Below are 17,422 nucleotides of genomic sequence, written 5' to 3'. Positions count from 1 at the left end.
CCCCGCTCCTGGGCCAGAGCTGCATCAGCACAGCCTCCATATTATCGCTCCACTTCATAACGCAATAAAAAACAAGGAAACTCAAAGAAATCCAGTGGAAGCCGCGGATGATTATAATCTTCGGCGGAAAAGCGAGGCCTCGAGCTGATTTTCATCGAGTGGATTAAATCTCTCAAATCTCCTGCACAGCGGCAAATATCCATGGAAACCACTTTTTTTTTTCAAATTTTCCCTCAGTGTGACCGGCCCCTTACCGCATAAAAACGAACATTTCACAGCAGGGTATTTTAGTGTGGTACAGTCAGCCATCTGAAGTAGAATTTACTCGTGGGGGAGGGATGGCTGAGCCGAAAAATTTGGAAATTTAGAGCCCAAATCAGTGCATTTTATTGATTCACCGGGTACTTGGGGCAAATTGTGGTACGGTCAATACCGTAGTGACCGTACCGTGTGCGACGCCCCTGCACAGCTTGAGTAAGGGATAACCCCCCCCCCCTCCCATCAATAGATCAAGCTTACTACAAAAGTCCTCGTCAACGCCATTGTCACAATCTGGCACATCATTACACCAGTCCTTTTCGTGAACGCATTGTCCAGGGTTAGTTTGGCTTTGTCCACACTTCAGGAAGTCTGTGGGGCAATCTAGACACAGTGCAAAGAACACAACACACACAATGGTCACACATACCGCAATGCCGGGTATAAAAGTAGGTGCTTACGGCCGTATAAGCTGGGGTTTGAACCATGCTTCTGTCCAAGTTATGCTTCTATTCAAAACATGTTTCTACGTAGTGCGCCCATTGCATCTAGCATGCAGTGATGCATTCCCTGCACTGTGAACTGCACAGTGTAGTCTACTTGCACACTCAACAGTGCGTACCGTCACGCATGTAATGACCTGCTTCTACAAATCATGCTTCTGTATCACGGTGCACTGCGAGAATTCGGCTTCTATTCGACTCGTGCTTCTATACGGTTCATGCTTTTATACGGCCCATTACGGTATGCACCCTTTTAAACAGCTCGATCTGCTGCATGATGCATAATTTTTAAACTATGAACCAAGGCCCAATGATTGAGCAGTAAAACAGCTAGTCCCTGGCCTGTATGCGTCAGGGAGTCGTAACATACCGGTATTTTACGACTCCCTGGTATGCGTGCAGAACTATCCCGCATATTAGGCACGTGGCAGAATTGCCTTGCACAAATAGAAATAGAAAGGCACGACACTGAATGTTGATGGACTCACAGCTCCCGTCGCCGATACTCAGAATCTCTTTTACTACTCTCCCATTGCGAGCTGTGTCATACAAACACGTTTCTACTTTCTACAGTCCATTCAGAAAAAGATGGGCCCTGGCTCTGGCGAGCTCCCGTATTTGGCGATTTTTCGTGATTTCATTGTACACAGTGCAGTTCTGCGAAATTTGAACTTTGAAAAAGAGTCCAAAAAGGGTACCTGAACTGGGGTTCGAACCCCACAATGCACTGTTGCAGGCAGGGTCAAACGGCCTGGATTTTGATGGTTTTTTCCAATTCAATGCTTCTGGGGCAAAACCTGGCCAATATCCTATTCTTGTTATGGCTTGCTTTTTGGACAAATAGACTTCAGAAACATAATTGGAAGAGGATTCCATAGGGGATTGCAGAAAAAAATTCTAAAAAAACTCAAAGTTTGACCCATTTATGGCCAAAAGCTAGAAGTCCATCTTTTTCTGAATGGACTGTAGTACACTGTGAGCGTTTCTACTCCATGGCCCGTCATTGTGCTGGACCACGCTAGCATTGTAGTATGTATGTGCAAGCACTAGAAGCAGTGGTAGAATTATATCCTGGGGGGGTTCAGACAGGCGATGCCTTATTGCAAGGAACCCTAGATGGGGGTTGGTCTGACGAACAAAAACATCGGGAGATTATGCTTGGCAACAGTCCAAGGGAAGAGCATTCCACTGATCTGCCACCACAAAGGAAACTGAGTGCAAGCCAAAAGCAATGTGTACGGAGGGCAAAACTATGGCTCTAATAAATAAATAAATTTCACTGTTCGCGTGAGACTCGGCTGGAAGCCGAGTTTTCCGCATCCGCCGTGGGAACGCCACCACCCTCTAGGATCAAAGGCGCAGTATGGCTCTAGTGACGGGGCTATTGTAACCTTTTTGTTGCCTGATGATTGCGAGAGCATGAAACTTGAAGCAGCAGCAAACAAGCTTCAATTGCCCTTGTTGTTCTGTTCTGTAACCTTTTTGATGTATACACTACCGTTATTGGCCACAAGTTTATTGCACAACAGAATAAAGCGGCTCTTCATCTTGTTGAATAAAGCAGCCATAGTAACCGCATTCAAGTTGAGCTGCTGTAGACTCGATTTAATTGGGGTCACCCAATGTCAATAGATGACTTGCACAAAGATTGTCTGGGTTCGAGACGGGGCAAGTGGACCTTCTGACTCTGACTTCCCCACCTTTTGAGTTCGTGACTTTCGAAGTTTCGCTTTTTGCCTGACGAACGCTGAGCTAGTTTTTTTTGGCTAGAGAGTAGAGTTGTTTTGATTCGGCTTGTATCGTCATGCCGAAGCGCTGCTGCGCTCCTGAATGCACTAGCAGACGAGAGATGGAACTGAGGCTCCCATTCCATACGTTCCTTTCCGAGCCGGGAGGCAGACAAATGAGGGAATATTATTTTAGTATCGTTGGTGTAGGCTGCAACAAGCACGTCGTGGTCCTGAAGTGTGACTACTTTCCCGCACTGGAAGCGAAGTCAAGCACAACGAAAGTTTGTGGACGTCTGAGAAAGAACTCGATTCCCTTTGATTCGGCTGCACTAGCTCCAGAGCGACCCTCTCCTGAGGACAGACTGTGGAGAGGCCAGGAACCTGCCGAGTCACGAGGGGAAGGCTTCAAGCCCAAACCACGAAAATGAAGGGTGGAAGGACTGAGTGTGAGAGCCAGATGGCCTTTAGTAGTACTTCAAGCAGTATCTGAGTTGAAGGAGAGAACAAGTGTGCTGGAGAAACGCTGCGAAGTCCTCAGGCCTGATGTGTACTAGCTACTGTTGAAGTCTCACTTGTTCCAATATGAACACTTCATCAGCCCTGACTCTGAGCAGCTGTATCTAGACTTGGACTTAGGCCAGAGACATAGCATTGTAAACCTTACTGAAGCCATATGTATCCAATGCCTGGCTCTAGTGAGAAAGCAGTTTGGCGCAGGCTCGCAAACTATGATTGAATCAGGGAGTGGTGGAAAGTCACATTATACCTCTCCATGATTAGCTGGTAATGACGTTGATGCGGCTCCGGCTGGGTCTCATGGGAAAGTAACTTGCCGTGATACCTGTTTAGTTGCAACGAGGCAACGGTACCCCATGTGCTGAAGACATGATTGAACTACATTTTATCTCCTCCTGGGAGAATGTGGAACAAATAATGCCAGAGTGTGTCTGATACACATCACAGTCTGCTGAGTATGTTCATTATTGTGGACGTAACAGAACTGCGCTGTGAGGTACCTTCTGCGTTGGACCTACAGTTGAGCCACTACTCTTCTTACAAATTCCGGTGAAAGGATTTGTTGGAGCATCATCAAACAGTGCGTTCGCCTTCATCATACATTGGCTCCGTTGCCTAAAGTAATTCACATTTTGACGGGGCGCGCTGGGACGATACGGAAGGAGCGGCGGGAACCATTGGAGTGCTCATGATGCTGGTTAGCGGAGGCGGATGTGAGTGTCAGGAACGGGAACGCAACCGCACTATTGTACAGATCAGGAAGCGATGGAAGAGTTGAATCTGTTCAACCGTCCATGCCGTGTACAGGGACACAAACGTAAAAATGGCTACATTTCGAATGTGAACTGGCGATGGCATTGTGTGGCGACGAACACAACTGCAACTGTTCAAATTTCAGCATTTCGAACATTATGCTTCCCATCGAATGGCTCACATGACGGAGTTGGACATTACCAGGCTAGGATTATCATTTGCTGTATTTATGGCTAGTCCTTGAGTTTTCAGATGAAGTGCTTCATCTTTTACCTTTACCTGTCGTTCCTTTAGAATGGCACAATGTCCATGGCTGCTTCCTTGTCTTCATAACAGACTGCTATAATCAGCATGATTCTGCTTTATTTGAGAAGAAATAAAACTTTCCTTTCGGAAAGGAAGCCCAGAAACGTCAACCCCCATGGACTGTGCTTTATGACTCTCGTACATCGACGTTAACCGTCGCAATACCTGCTGCATGTATGTTGTGCTGTGCGAACCGTACAAGATTTTACAGCTCACCCACGCCTTCCCAACAGGCTCCTATATCCCGTACAGTTAGCGTTACATTGAATATGAACTAGGCTAGCACAGTTATCCTTCGTCCTTTTGATGGCGGCGGGTAGCATGGAACTTGACGTGTTCTTGGGATCCTCGTGCAACACTTGCTGTTCCCAGATGCCATATTATTGGGTGCATCGAGGTTGCTTCTATGCTCACTGTTGTTTAGTAAGACAAATTTTTTTATAAATATTTCATCGAAGAATAAGGCAAGAGTATTTTGGGTTGGTTTGGACGCCTGGCTTCTCTTCACATAATAATTATACAGTGAGTCATGTACTTCCACTAACCCTACAAGTACAGTGCACATGACTCATGAGCTGCTGAAGACAACGACGGTGCACGGCATGTACATGTACCTGTACATGCCGTGCACCGTTCATTCATGCTGACAAAAAAAGTACACTACAGTACAGACGGTGCAGGGTGCCCGCAGTGTAGCCTGGGTGCACAGGGTGCACTTGCCCCGTCTCACTCGCGGCTCGGATCTTTGTGCAAGTCATCTATTGCAAGTGAGTATGCAACATATGTACAATGATCGCTAGTCTACAAGCGGAGCATATTTGCCTTACTTGGGGCTGGTTGGACGGTAGTTCCACAAAGGTCCACTCCCTCATCAGAGCCATCTCTGCAATCCACAGCACCGTCGCAATGCCACTGCCGTGGTATGCACTGAGTGCCGTCGCTGCACAAGAACGACAGGTGATCTCTGCAGGTTTCTGGAGACAGAGGGAAAACCACGCAATATTGGCATAACACGATGATGAAGACATAATTATGCAGACTTTGCTTTGCATTGAAATAGTGGAACATAATAACCCAGGAACTTATTTGCCGGTATGCAGTGACAATGTATTGCAGTGCTGACTGATTTGGCTCAACCGCACAAGCTAGCTACAGTATAATACGAAGAGCTGCAATCAGAACGAGACGTAATGTAAGAAAGGAATTAGCGTGGACACCAGGAGTACTAAAAACCCGTTTTATTAGTACTCCTCAGTGTACACACTGCTCCTTTCTTGACTTATGAAGCTGCGAGAACTTGGCTCGGCACTTCTACAAGTTAAAACTTTCTACACGTTGATTTCATTTCTGTCTCCACGAAAACTGTTTACTTCTATATGTTGGTTGTTTTTGGTTATTCCTAATTGAGGGATGACTTTCCACTGATGAATATCATGCGAACACGTTTTGGAAATTAGTACTTTGACATCTTTGACATTGTTTAATATGACTGCAAAATTTGTTTTATTCATTGCCATTTTACTTCTACAAGTAAAAAGGAAGTTGATTGTTCCAACTAGGAACACACGCTTCTTGCCGAACTTGACACTTTGGAACAATCAACTTCATGACTATTACCGCCGAAGTCGCAAGTAAGTAAAAAGGAAAGGACAAAATGGTACGAGTTATGACTGACTGTCCACTGACCAACGTAACCAGATCATATACAGTCGGCGAGTCAGAGAGTCATAACTCATACCATTTTGTCCTTCTCCTTTTTATCCATGATTACATTGGCTCACCTTCCGAGCTAAACTTCTGCCAGTGTTAGGAATATAAAGTATTTTAGTGATCGGAAATGATATTGACCGTAGCACCTTGTTCCGAGGCTGTGGTCATCTTCTTGTTCCTGGACCCTGCGGGCATTTCCATGGCAACTCCATGTCTCAAACCAATGTCCTCGCTTATCAGGTACTGGAATATGCTTGGGATCCAGCCACATCTTCATATTGGGTAGAGCAACACCAACTCGCAAGCAAGGCCAAAGCAGACGTAGCTTCTAGAGCCGCAGACATACACGTATGGACTTAAAACTGTGTAACACCAGTACAGTCGCACACTGGATAGGTAGTAGAGGTGTGGCGGTAACATCCCACTCAGCAACCCGGTATCTCTCTCCAGAGTCAGCCGATGCCGGTGTCTTGCACCTAGATGACCGTCTGGACGAATCTTCCACAAAACAGTTAGACATGTGTTGCAATCAAATCACCCCACACCTGTTGACCCTCCACAAGAAAAAACCCTACTAGAAGGCGATGCAGCAACAAGCAATCCCATCTCATTCCAGAGAATAACGCCCGAACTGATTCGCAAGATGTCCCAAGAAATGAAGGGTTCTTCTGGCCCATCTGGTGTTGATGCAGATGGGTGGTGCAGAATGCTCCCCAGTCACAACATCCCCAGGATCTGTCCGGCTCTGGGAAGGATATTTCAGAAAACCTACTCAGACAAGATCAGACTTTTTGTGACTGGCGGCTGCGAGGTTCTCTCCCGAGAAGGAACCTGTCAGGGCGATCCCTGGCCAAGGCTCATAGAGATGGCTTCTGTCCCTCCCGATCCGTTCCGGAGGCTTTTGCAATCCTCATGGTGGCAAAGTCTGCAGAGGCAGAGCATCAGGCATCACTTGCTATCACAGCGCCAATAGTGAAAATATGCTCCGCACCCACCCAAACCAAGACGCCGCCCAGCTACCAGCCCGGACCAAAACTCGCAAAGTTTCTCGAGTATCGCGGAGGGTATGGCTAATCCTGTTCTTGAAGCCGTTGGCAAGGCACGAGGCATCGCCCGACAAAAGCGCCAGGGAAAAGTCAGTGGGTACTGACGGTAGCAGACAGACCTTGCTGCGTCGGAGCTTTCACCAGTCCAGTGGCAGTTGCTCGCAGTAGCAGACGAAAAGGGTACGTCAATGTGCTTGACAGCATACCCATCCTGAAAAAGCCGCACCGTGCTGAAGAAGTCGAATTCAGAGACACGTTATGTGTAAGCTATGGTCTGACATTTGAAAGTGTATGTCATCATTGTGTCTGTCAGAAGTCCATGACTACCCACCACGCCCTCACGTGCACGACTGGCGGTTATCCGCCGTCTCGCCATAACGAGCTTTGGGACCTTCTGGCCGGCGTACTGCAGGCGGCTGCCAGATGTCGAGATGGAGCCACGTTTGCTCCCACTACACGGTGAGGACATCTCTGCCGCCTCGGCTAATCGTCAGCCAGAGGCACATCTGGACATCTGGGCTAGGGGTTTAGTAGCATGCCTTTTTTATGTAATGGTCACCAGGTCACAGACCTTGGGTCGTTCTTGCTGTCTCGTCCGGAAACCCCTAGCCACCAGAGAACACATGAGCGAATGAAGAAGGCGGCGTATGGTGCCGGAGTTGACCAGGTGGAGAGAGCATCATTCACCCCATTGTTGTTTTCTACCTCAGGTGTGGCGGGCAAGGAAACCACCGTATTTCTGAAGTCACCGGCTGCTTTGGTTGTAGACAAAAACATAGACTTGATGTATTCTGCCGTGATGGGTGAGCAATGCACCCGTGTGTGATTTTTCCTGCTGTGATGCGCAGTCACATGTTTTAGGTGTTGCAGAGCCTCTTACATCCGCCGAACGGCCGGGACTTCCCCTTTTCAGCATATTGCCGCCGACTGTGCAGAGGCGTGACTTCACATTTGCATGCCGGTATCGCGGTAGGCTATTTATATGTACAGTCAATTTCGCTAATAACGACTGTGGACATAACGACAATTCGCGAATAACAACAGAATTTCCATGCCCAGAGCAAAGGCCATTCTACCTGTATGCATATAATGAGGCTTCGGGTATAACGACACTTCGCGAATAAGGACAATTTTCTGATGCCCGGCCGAGTGTCGTTATACGCAAAGTTGACTGTAGGTATCTGTTTCTTCCCAAGCTTTTGTGTTCTATCTTAAACATTTCAATTTAGAATACACTCGGATTTCAATTGAGTGTTCTATTTATTGCCGAATTTGGGTTGTATTTTTGCTTCGATTCTTACTTTATAGTTTCACGCGATTGGCTGTGTGAATAATCCTGTTCTCAAGTAATTTTAGACTAATTGATACAATCATTTACTGATGAATACGTACAATTTAGGTTTGATCTCCATTTCTCATTAAGCTTGCATCGCAGCACAACACATAATAATATCGTCCCTTAGTTTGAATTGAAAATCACTTCCGAACAACTTAGAACATACTTTATCAATGTATTTTAAAATTATCTTGAACTATCTGAACGAATTGTATACATGTAAATCCATCTTCACAATCCTGTCTCCCTCTCCCCTTCCCCCTCTTCCTATTTTTGTATAGATTGACGGTGGAGTAATGCATCTTGTCTCTGTCTACCATGCCCTTCCCCGGCACCTATGGCAGCTAAAAAAATGTCTCTACATACTTACCCCAAGCATGCTCTGGACACCATGTAAAGTGGTAACGTACTCGGGCCAGCCGGAACCGGTCCGGTTGGTCAACTTTGTGGCTACCAACGCATGTTTACTGCTGAGGAGAGCATAATTATGTACCCGCCATAGCATACATGTATGTACCCGCCATGGCATACATGATAAAGTATGAAAGACTGTCATACGACCAGACCAATTGAAAACTGCTTCCGGCGGTCCAGACTCCTGATACATAGCAAGAGTACTCAATCTGCAAGGGTATAATAACCCCACGGGGGGGGGGGGGGTATACATGTATACTCTTGGTACTAGTCAGTTAGTCACATGATTGTATTACCATGATTACCAACCCGTGACCTATTTCCGACGAAACACAAACCCTAGAGCCCGTGTCCCATCAAGAAAAATGGTTACAGGGGACGTTCCTAATGTCACTTGCGCTACCCTCAAAGCCTTTCAATTCCCTCATTGCGATGAAGTACGTGGTAGGGCACAGCCGCAGGGAGCACACTTCTGACACGTGTTCGCCACGCCAAGCAACACTAGTGCACTGCGTGTTCAGTTACACTGTACGTCTGTAGTTTGGAAGGAGCACGACAGGCCAGAGCAGGGGTTTCCTGCCTTCCACTATCCAAAGACAATAATAATTACTACGTATTGGTTGGGATGAAGAGCTTGTGTCGACTTGTGCCATGAAAATGCCACAACAATAATGCAGATACATGACACCGCATGCAACCTGTGTGGTAGAGCATTTCCGAGTCTCTAAGTAGACTACTAAGGAGTGAGTATGCAGCTGAGCTATGCTAAGTGAGCCACTTGACAGTGTTGGAATACTCGTCTTCTACTCCACTCTCTAGCTCTACTCAGCTCCGCTTTCCAGTCTACATTGGACACTTCACACATCCTCGGAATCTGTCACACTCAAGCATACCGGCCACAATCAGCGTTCCGAGAACATCGCGCATGTTTCAAGTCGTCGTAACACAAAATTGGTAACACGGGGATCGATCTTGCACCTGTTTTCGAAAGTACGCAGGGGCTACAATCCATTTCTACATAGAAGCGAATGAGAAAGGATCTCACCTTGGTCTCATCCAAGCTACAGCAATACAGGATGATGTTTATCATTCTGTAGCTTGGATGAGACCAAGGTACATGTACTACAGCTGGTGATTTGAACGCAGCCATCTCCCAGGCCAGGGTCACCTCAGTGGTTATCGTTGCATCGAAACTACATTGTACATTGTACTACAATGTCAATGTAGGGGAGGTAACCAATGATTATGTACATGTGCATGTACTGTATATCCTTTTTTGCTGAACCCACAAATAATATTATTATTGTGATACAGATTGTAAAGAACCATTCGAGATAAGGAAATAGCCAAAAAGAAGAACTAGGAGAAAATGTGAGGTACTGTCGTTTATTTACCGGTACATGTATTACACATTTTACAGTCATTGTAACAGCTTACATGCATGCTTCCAAGTATCAGTACATGTATCTTATTACACAATGGCGTAAACATTGTACATTGTACCAATTATGCACATCCCACTATCGTATTACCACTGAAGTACACATCTACATAATAACAGCTTACATGTACAATCAAGTCATGTACATGATTGTATACTTCGAACTTCGAAATATCAGTACGTCATGTATCTGACACAATGACCGCTAGTACTGTGACTACTGTCTGCTACTTTCCATCGTTTGCAGAGTTCGAGCCGTCTCAGAACCAGGGAGTCGTATACAAGGTCTATACGACTCCCTGCTCAGAACTACGGTCGGTGCACGTTAAGAGTGTCCATGGACTCTTGTATGCACATGTACGAGTAGAAGATGAAGTGGCTGGCTGGGAAACTAGACACCGGAGAAACTGGCGTCGTAATTCCCCATCTGCGCAAAGTGCACAATGCCGCTGTCCACAGGGGAGGTTCTTGCTGTCATTCTACACTGTAATGACTACGGCCCGGGTATGTAGTACATGTGCATGATGTTGATCATCGATGATTGAGGTCATGTGACTCTTGTCGCTAACGCTGGCTTATTTGGCAGCAGGGGAGACCTCATGGGTCCAACCACTTACATTAAAATTTACAACCCAGTACTGTAGTTTTAATAATAATAACTTTATTAGGATGACCCAAAGGCTGACCGCCTATTTAGAGCATTTACATGTCAGAACATGACAATTGACATGCAGTCTAGTATTACTAGTGTCGCGAAAAGCTCTGTTAGTGTTGCGTGTCGGTCGATAGGAGGGTCGACCTAATCACTGTGTTGTACATGACTATACTAGTATAATAATAACCCAATACAGTACTAACAACATGACTGTACTAGTAAAGTATTTTATCGAAGCGAAAGTGCGCTGATAGACAGTTCAAGCAACAACAATCCTAAAAGTAAAACAATTCTCCACAATACTCATTGGCAGACTCGTCAGAAAGCAACAGACTGAGACTGGATGGCTTCCCCGGGCCGCCCAGGCCCTGACAGTACTCCTATCCGCAGGGGCGCACGGTTCAGAAATCGGGCAAGCGATCGCGCGACGCTGCCAGCTGAAAGGTTCCGTAGATCTACGGCGTGACGTCGGCATATCCACCCGAATTTCGGAGTCTTCCCGGCTAGTTCCCGCAATTCACGTGGTGCAGGAGCCCCAGAGTCCCCAGACCGCCACAACAATGACTTACATGACTGTATGTCATACACGGCTGTTGCTTGTTACAATTGTACAATTATGTACATGTAGAAGAAGGTGGTTGCTCGAAATGTGCGTGTTAGCGCTTCCCGCCAACTGACACTAGAGTAGTGACACTTGACTCAGTTACTAAGACAGTAGGAAGCGCCATCTCCAACGTTTGCACTGTTAGAAGCTTGGAGCAGTCACCTTCTAATATCCTCTGAAGTCGCAACATCGGCTCAGTTTGGATGTTTCATTGCTTTATTGCCTTGCATCAAGTAGTTCTTTCTTTTTTGGCTCACATGCAGGCAACGTAAGCATTATTGCACATCATCGAGGAAGGGAGAAGTACGAGTTGCCATGAAGCACCTACATTGTACATTGTACATTCACATACTGCCACATGTTACTGTATCTCTCAGCCGCTGTTATTTCATGGCTATTCCGGATGGCTATTCCGGATGGCTATTCCAGATGGCTAACTTGGAGAGGCTAAGATGATTATTTTGGTGAGCATTGCCCACCAAACTCTATTTATTATTGTCATAGACAAATGAGCAGACTGTGAACTGTGGGAATTGAGAACCCAATATTCAGGGTTGGGAGAGGTTTTTATTCAACTACTACTAGCAGCAGTCATGTAGTCGAGTAAAGACAACAACAATACACATGCCCCGGTAACTACATGCATGTACATGTATGTGCATGTACTTCAGTGGTGCTGTCATTTTACTGTTTGATGCCATGCGTTGTCTGTGATGATGCCATGCGTTGTCTGTGATGATGCCATGCGTTGTCTGTGATGATGCCATGCGTTGTCTGTGATGATGCCATGCGTTGTCTGTGATGATGCCATGCGTTGTCTGTGATGATGCCATGCGTTGTCTGTGATGATGCCATGCGTTGTCTGTGATGATGTCATTCGTTGTCTGTTTGATGCCATGCGTTGTCTGTGATGGCAAATACCAGCGGCACTGTAAAACCAAACAGTTTTAAAAATTTAATGTTTTTGTAATTTCGGCATGATAACGTGCAGAACGTTTAACGATGGCTACCTGGCCGGCCACCCCGTACCCATCTGTATGCACAGACATCTCCCCACAACGTTTCTTCAAATAACGGAAAAAATTGGTCGTTAAAGACTTTGCGACTCGTTAGACTTTCCGGTTTTACAGGAGTGTAATTATACACCATTTTTAAGTGCTGCAGTAGGGGGGGGGGACCACCGCCAATAACCCATCTACTAGGTACACGTGCTGAGTCCGTGATTGTACCTACGGAGGCCATGTTATCATAACTTATTAATAATAATTATAGTGTCGCATTCACAGTGCACTACGTGGTGATGCAGCCTGGGCAAGTGGTTAGACAAGCTATTCCTTGGCATGTGCTTTGGGTCGTTTGGCTCCCTGGCATGCACCCTGGTTGCATGCACATAGTCATTGGTGCAGGGTGCACCTACATGTATGGTGAATGCTGAAGGCTGGCGTACACCCATGGCTGCTGGTGACTTGTCTTGAGCACTCGTTCTGGTCAATGTTTTGCCCAGGTTTGCTGTTCTCTTCGCTTTGCTTGCTCTTCTCTTAAAAATGTTTGGACCAGGTCCATCTCCAGGCTAAATCAAGCTAACAGTTACTATGGACGAATCAGGGGTTGTTTACACACCTACATGTACTTGCATGTATGTTGGCGACAAATCAGGCCACTCAAGCCAACCACGTGGTCTGTATGCGGCTTGAATGGACTTGAACCTATGTTTTCTTTTAAAAAGTGAAGTTGCAGTTGCACGTAAACTGCTGTCTGATGATCGCCTCGTGCGTGAAACTCCGAATTACAACGATTTTTTCATCCACGGCTACTTTTTGTAAACATAAAAACAAAGCTTTCAATGGAGGAGACCTGGTCTCACGTACTACAGTACAGCTGTAAGCTGGCATTTGTTCAGGATCTTGCCTAGTCCAGAGCCAATTCCTGTCACTTCAATGATTCGACATTGGAGTGCTACTGGCCTTAGTATCCACTCTTCACTACCAAGTACCAGTTCCTCTGGCTGTGCGGACCACTAGCACTTAAAAGTTGATGGCAAAACTTAATGAAAGGCCAGCTTTGGAAACACCGCATGGTACTGCTAGAGCACCTGGTTTGCAACAAGACCCAGGGAGCATATTGTAGATCTACCAGCCCTTGTGTACATTGTCAATGTGATGTATGTGGATTTCGGTACCGGACACTGTACTGTAATGATTTGTAGACCCTGGACTGTTTAAAATACTGCCATGCAGTTAAAACTCAAGATATACTAGTAACGGGGTACTAGTATACCGGAATGAACACTAGTGTCGGATAGCCCAGGAGATGGACTACAATACATTGTATGATAGAGGTTATGCAGCCGTGTCTGCGTTTGAGGCGCCTGCATGGAGTGGCATCACAAGCCCTGGTCTGGCACTCCATAAGAAGCATGACTTTATACTTGATTCACAATTATACCTAAATCCAGTCCGTGTAAATCTGCTGCATACCGGTACATGTACATACTGTATGTAGTACATATGTACTACTAGTATACATGAGAGACATGCATACAGTGTACGTGATGCTACTACTGTACTAGTACTACAGACTAGTACAGTTACAAGGTAGTAGCTACTACTAGTACTAGCGGTATGCACACAAAATAGACAGTATGTGTGCTCTACTGAATGGCTTCCCTATGCTGCTGCAAACAAAGTCACGAAGACACAGAGAGAGATTGAACTAATTACTTACTGTGACTCCCCACATTGCGCAAATACTGTCCCAGAGTGACCCTAATGTTAGGAGGTAGGTGTTAGCAACCTCCTGTGTTACACGAAGAGGACCACTCCACAAAATACTGTGGACTCCCTTGCTGAGCTGTAGACCACCACTGGTGGGACTTGTGACAAAACTAATACTTTAATGCATGCATGGATGTGTAGAGTACGGACATTGGCCAACCACGCATTGTTCATGTACACCCTACACGGTATGTCAGCCAGCCTTGGGATTTGCCAACCACACTCTACTGTGTACTAGTATGCCAGTGGCAGGGAACGCAAATGCTGAAACAATGCCGTTCCTACACATTAACCATCCCGGTGCAATGTTTGTACTCAAAGTCCAAGGCACAACTAACTAACTTCTAACACACGCACACACACACACGCGCACACGCGCGCGCGCACACACACACACAGGCACACACCGGACCGGAACAATGAGTACCACAAACGCAGTCAGACAGAAGGCCACTCACCATCATCAACAGATGCCAGGCCTGGTGTGAGTGTCGACGACCCCGCCAACAGCGCCGCAAGCAGGTACATATGCTGTAGAATCAACATCTTTCTTGGGGAAGGAGACGACACGCAGAGACAGAGTACTGCTCAGGAACGACACGTCACCAGGGTAGCAAGAAGTTCTGGTGCAGGAGTGACCAAAAATTATTATCTTTGTGTGTCCCCCGACCTGATGCTAAGTGCCTCCGTTTCTACTTCCTACGCCTGCTGTGCGCCGTGCTGGCTGACAGCGTGCGGTACTCAGTATCCCACTCTGCGGTGCTCTACCAACCACTGTTACTCGGAGTACTCCACTACAACATCCATGTCCTTGCGCTACTACTAGTACTTAGTAGCCTTGATTCGCTTACGCACACAACAGCTTCCGTCTCTATTTCAAATAATTATTTCGAAATGCTGTGTGCATGCAGCTACATGTAGCTGCAAAGACTAAGTGACGTGCCTACTTCACCTGCTTCTGACAAAATGAGATGTAAAACTCGGCTCTTGTACTGTAGAGTGTAGTAGTGGGTCTACTGCTACTAACTCACTAACTGTTACCATACTAGTGTCAGCTGTAGATATTTCGACTCAAACTGACCAGAAGTCAACTAGTCGTGGCCTAGACGAAGGGCCGTTGTATTGGCGCAAACTGGCGCTAGCTGCGATAACTTTACGGGAGTCGATGTTGCCCCTGCTGACAGATACCTAACTTAGCGCTAAGCCCGCCACCCGGCCGTTGTCTCGGTCTACGACGTGTAACTCCGAATATAATAGTACCATGCACCAGGGTTGGATACTGTCTGGAGTTACAGGGATTGTCACATCTGGAGCAGAAACCTTACTTATCAAGTGACAAAGCTGACTCGGAGAACTTTGTTGCCTTCACTGTGGGACGCCCTTTCGTGATGTGTGCGTTGAGAAACGTGTCCAGTTACCGGAACGGCTGGTGGATGCCAACAGGCAACTAACTTACTTCTTTTTCCGCCGACGTTTTCCCTCCGTTGTCCGGCCTGTTCCGCTGCCGGGTATCATGGGATATGCACGTGTGACGCTCTAACTCAGCTCGCACTCGCAGTGCATGCTAGCGAAGAACGAAGACGGCACGCGACCATGCATGGCATGTTGACGACGTACATGTAGAGGGGACGGTTTCAAATAGGACACCGGTTGCAAACGGGAACGGACTCAATATTCACTTTCTCTCTTGGTATTTTGATTAGAAAACATATGTCACAGTGAGACTACTATGTGTTATACTCCGAGCCAAAATTTCATGGCTCTGCGATGACCAGAAGCGCCATATCAAGCAGGCGAGTTTTTGACGTGTTGCTTCGCACTGCGACTTGAGTTTTACGACTTTCGAAAAATCAACTTCTTGTCGCAGGTAAACAGCGGCTCGCCTCTCGCCAATAAAGCACCGCATACCAATCAAAACTAATGGAAGCACACACAAGGCTTATTGTTACTCTGTACTGGCCGTCGTGGAGCGATAGCAATTACCTAATTTCAGACCCAGAGTGAATTTGACGTGCACTCTAAAACGTGTCCGGTTTGGAGCCACCTCTGATTTGAACTTTTTTGAAGCGAAAAATTGGGCAACTTGGAGGCAATGGGTCAACACAAAGGAGTGGCTCAGTTCGATTGACTCTGGCCCCAGAGCAAACTTCAACATGCCAGTTTCCTTCCACAAACATATTTCGAGTGAAAAATCAACGTTGATAATCGGTTTGGGTCTATACAAATTTGGCTGTCAAAACGTCCCGGTATCGAGCCGTCTCCTCTACATGACTAGACTGTTTACATCCAATCCGAGTGAAACAGATCCAGACAGATAACTGCGCAACCCGCACAACTGGCGAAGCCATGTGAATCGACCCCAATGCACAACTGGTCTACACCGAACGGAGCATTGGAATGGAACAGGGCGGCCAAGATAGCTATCTATCTATGCACACCCTACACTAAAATTCTGCTGGGGTAACCCGTATACGGTATAGAAAGGGTACGCTTTCCAACGGCCAAAGAGAGTTGGAAAGCTTGTGTCTTTGTGGGTAACCTGAACATTTGGGCTCATGCAAAATCGCACCGATTTTGGGATTTCCCCACAACTTTTTGCGTCCGCAAAAATGTTGTGCTGGACCGCATTCCTGTCACTTCGCAGTGGCTTTTCGTTGGTGCAGTTTGTATCCCACCCTCCCACCCCTGACTTCTGGGTGTGTGTTTATCGATATATTATCGTATTGGTTTTTCTTATTGGCCATGTGGCTGTTGCAGTTACGACTGCTTTTCTTTTTTAGTTAAAAAACGTAGGGGTGGTGTGTGCGTCGTGGGCCATTGTATGGTTACATACAGCTTCAGATTGTATGGCTAGTGACAGGGGGGTTGAGTCTGCAGGGGAAGAATACAGTGATTGAACTGAAGCTGGATGATGACCGTGTGGTGAGTGTGTGGGGGTTTCGAGATGCCGTCCTGGGGCAGGGATGTCGGTCCTTTAGCTTGGACGGGTGTTGTTACATTCATTGTAACATTTTGTCGTTTTCTGTGTATTTTGCTGTGCGACTACAGTAGCAGCAGTGTCTTGTGCTAATTTTTCTTATGATATCAGGCCCTATTATTATTATTATGCTCTATTCGCGTTAGCATCAGTGAGCTTATAAAGCTCACATATAGCCTTCGCTTAAGCCGCAAGAAGGAGCAAGTGAGCGCGAGGAAGCGCAATGCACACAGAGCGTCAAAACAAAACAAAAAACAAAAAACAGAAAAAAGAGACAAGCTGCAAGAAGGAGCAAGTGAATGCGAGGAAGCACAGTGCACATCAAGCATCACAATCACAAAAAAGACAAGATGGAAACGCAAAGTTATGTCCATTGTTGCATTAGCGGCTACATACAAC

At 46.4% G+C, this 17,422-nt stretch overlaps 1 protein-coding gene across 1 annotated transcript; it reads right to left on the bottom strand.

Annotated features, from left to right (window-relative positions):
• Positions 1-41: 41 nt before the first annotated feature.
• Positions 42-15,074, bottom strand: LOC135813552 (very low-density lipoprotein receptor-like). The gene is made up of 4 exons (XM_065326643.1): positions 14,505-15,074; positions 4,894-5,040; positions 520-642; positions 42-52 (listed from the first exon to the last, which is right to left on the bottom strand). Exons 1-4 carry the CDS (start codon positions 14,590-14,592, stop codon positions 42-44), a joined length of 369 nt encoding a protein of 122 aa, XP_065182715.1. The 5' UTR covers positions 14,593-15,074.
• Between the last annotated feature and the right edge of the window lie 2,348 nt (positions 15,075-17,422).

This window comes from Sycon ciliatum, chromosome 4, assembly GCF_964019385.1.
Source record: "Sycon ciliatum chromosome 4, ocSycCili1.1, whole genome shotgun sequence".
NCBI classification, from domain to species: Eukaryota; Metazoa; Porifera; class Calcarea; order Leucosolenida; family Sycettidae; genus Sycon; species Sycon ciliatum.
Note: the sequence above shows the minus strand (reverse complement) of the source record. Positions and strands in the feature narration are given on the sequence as shown.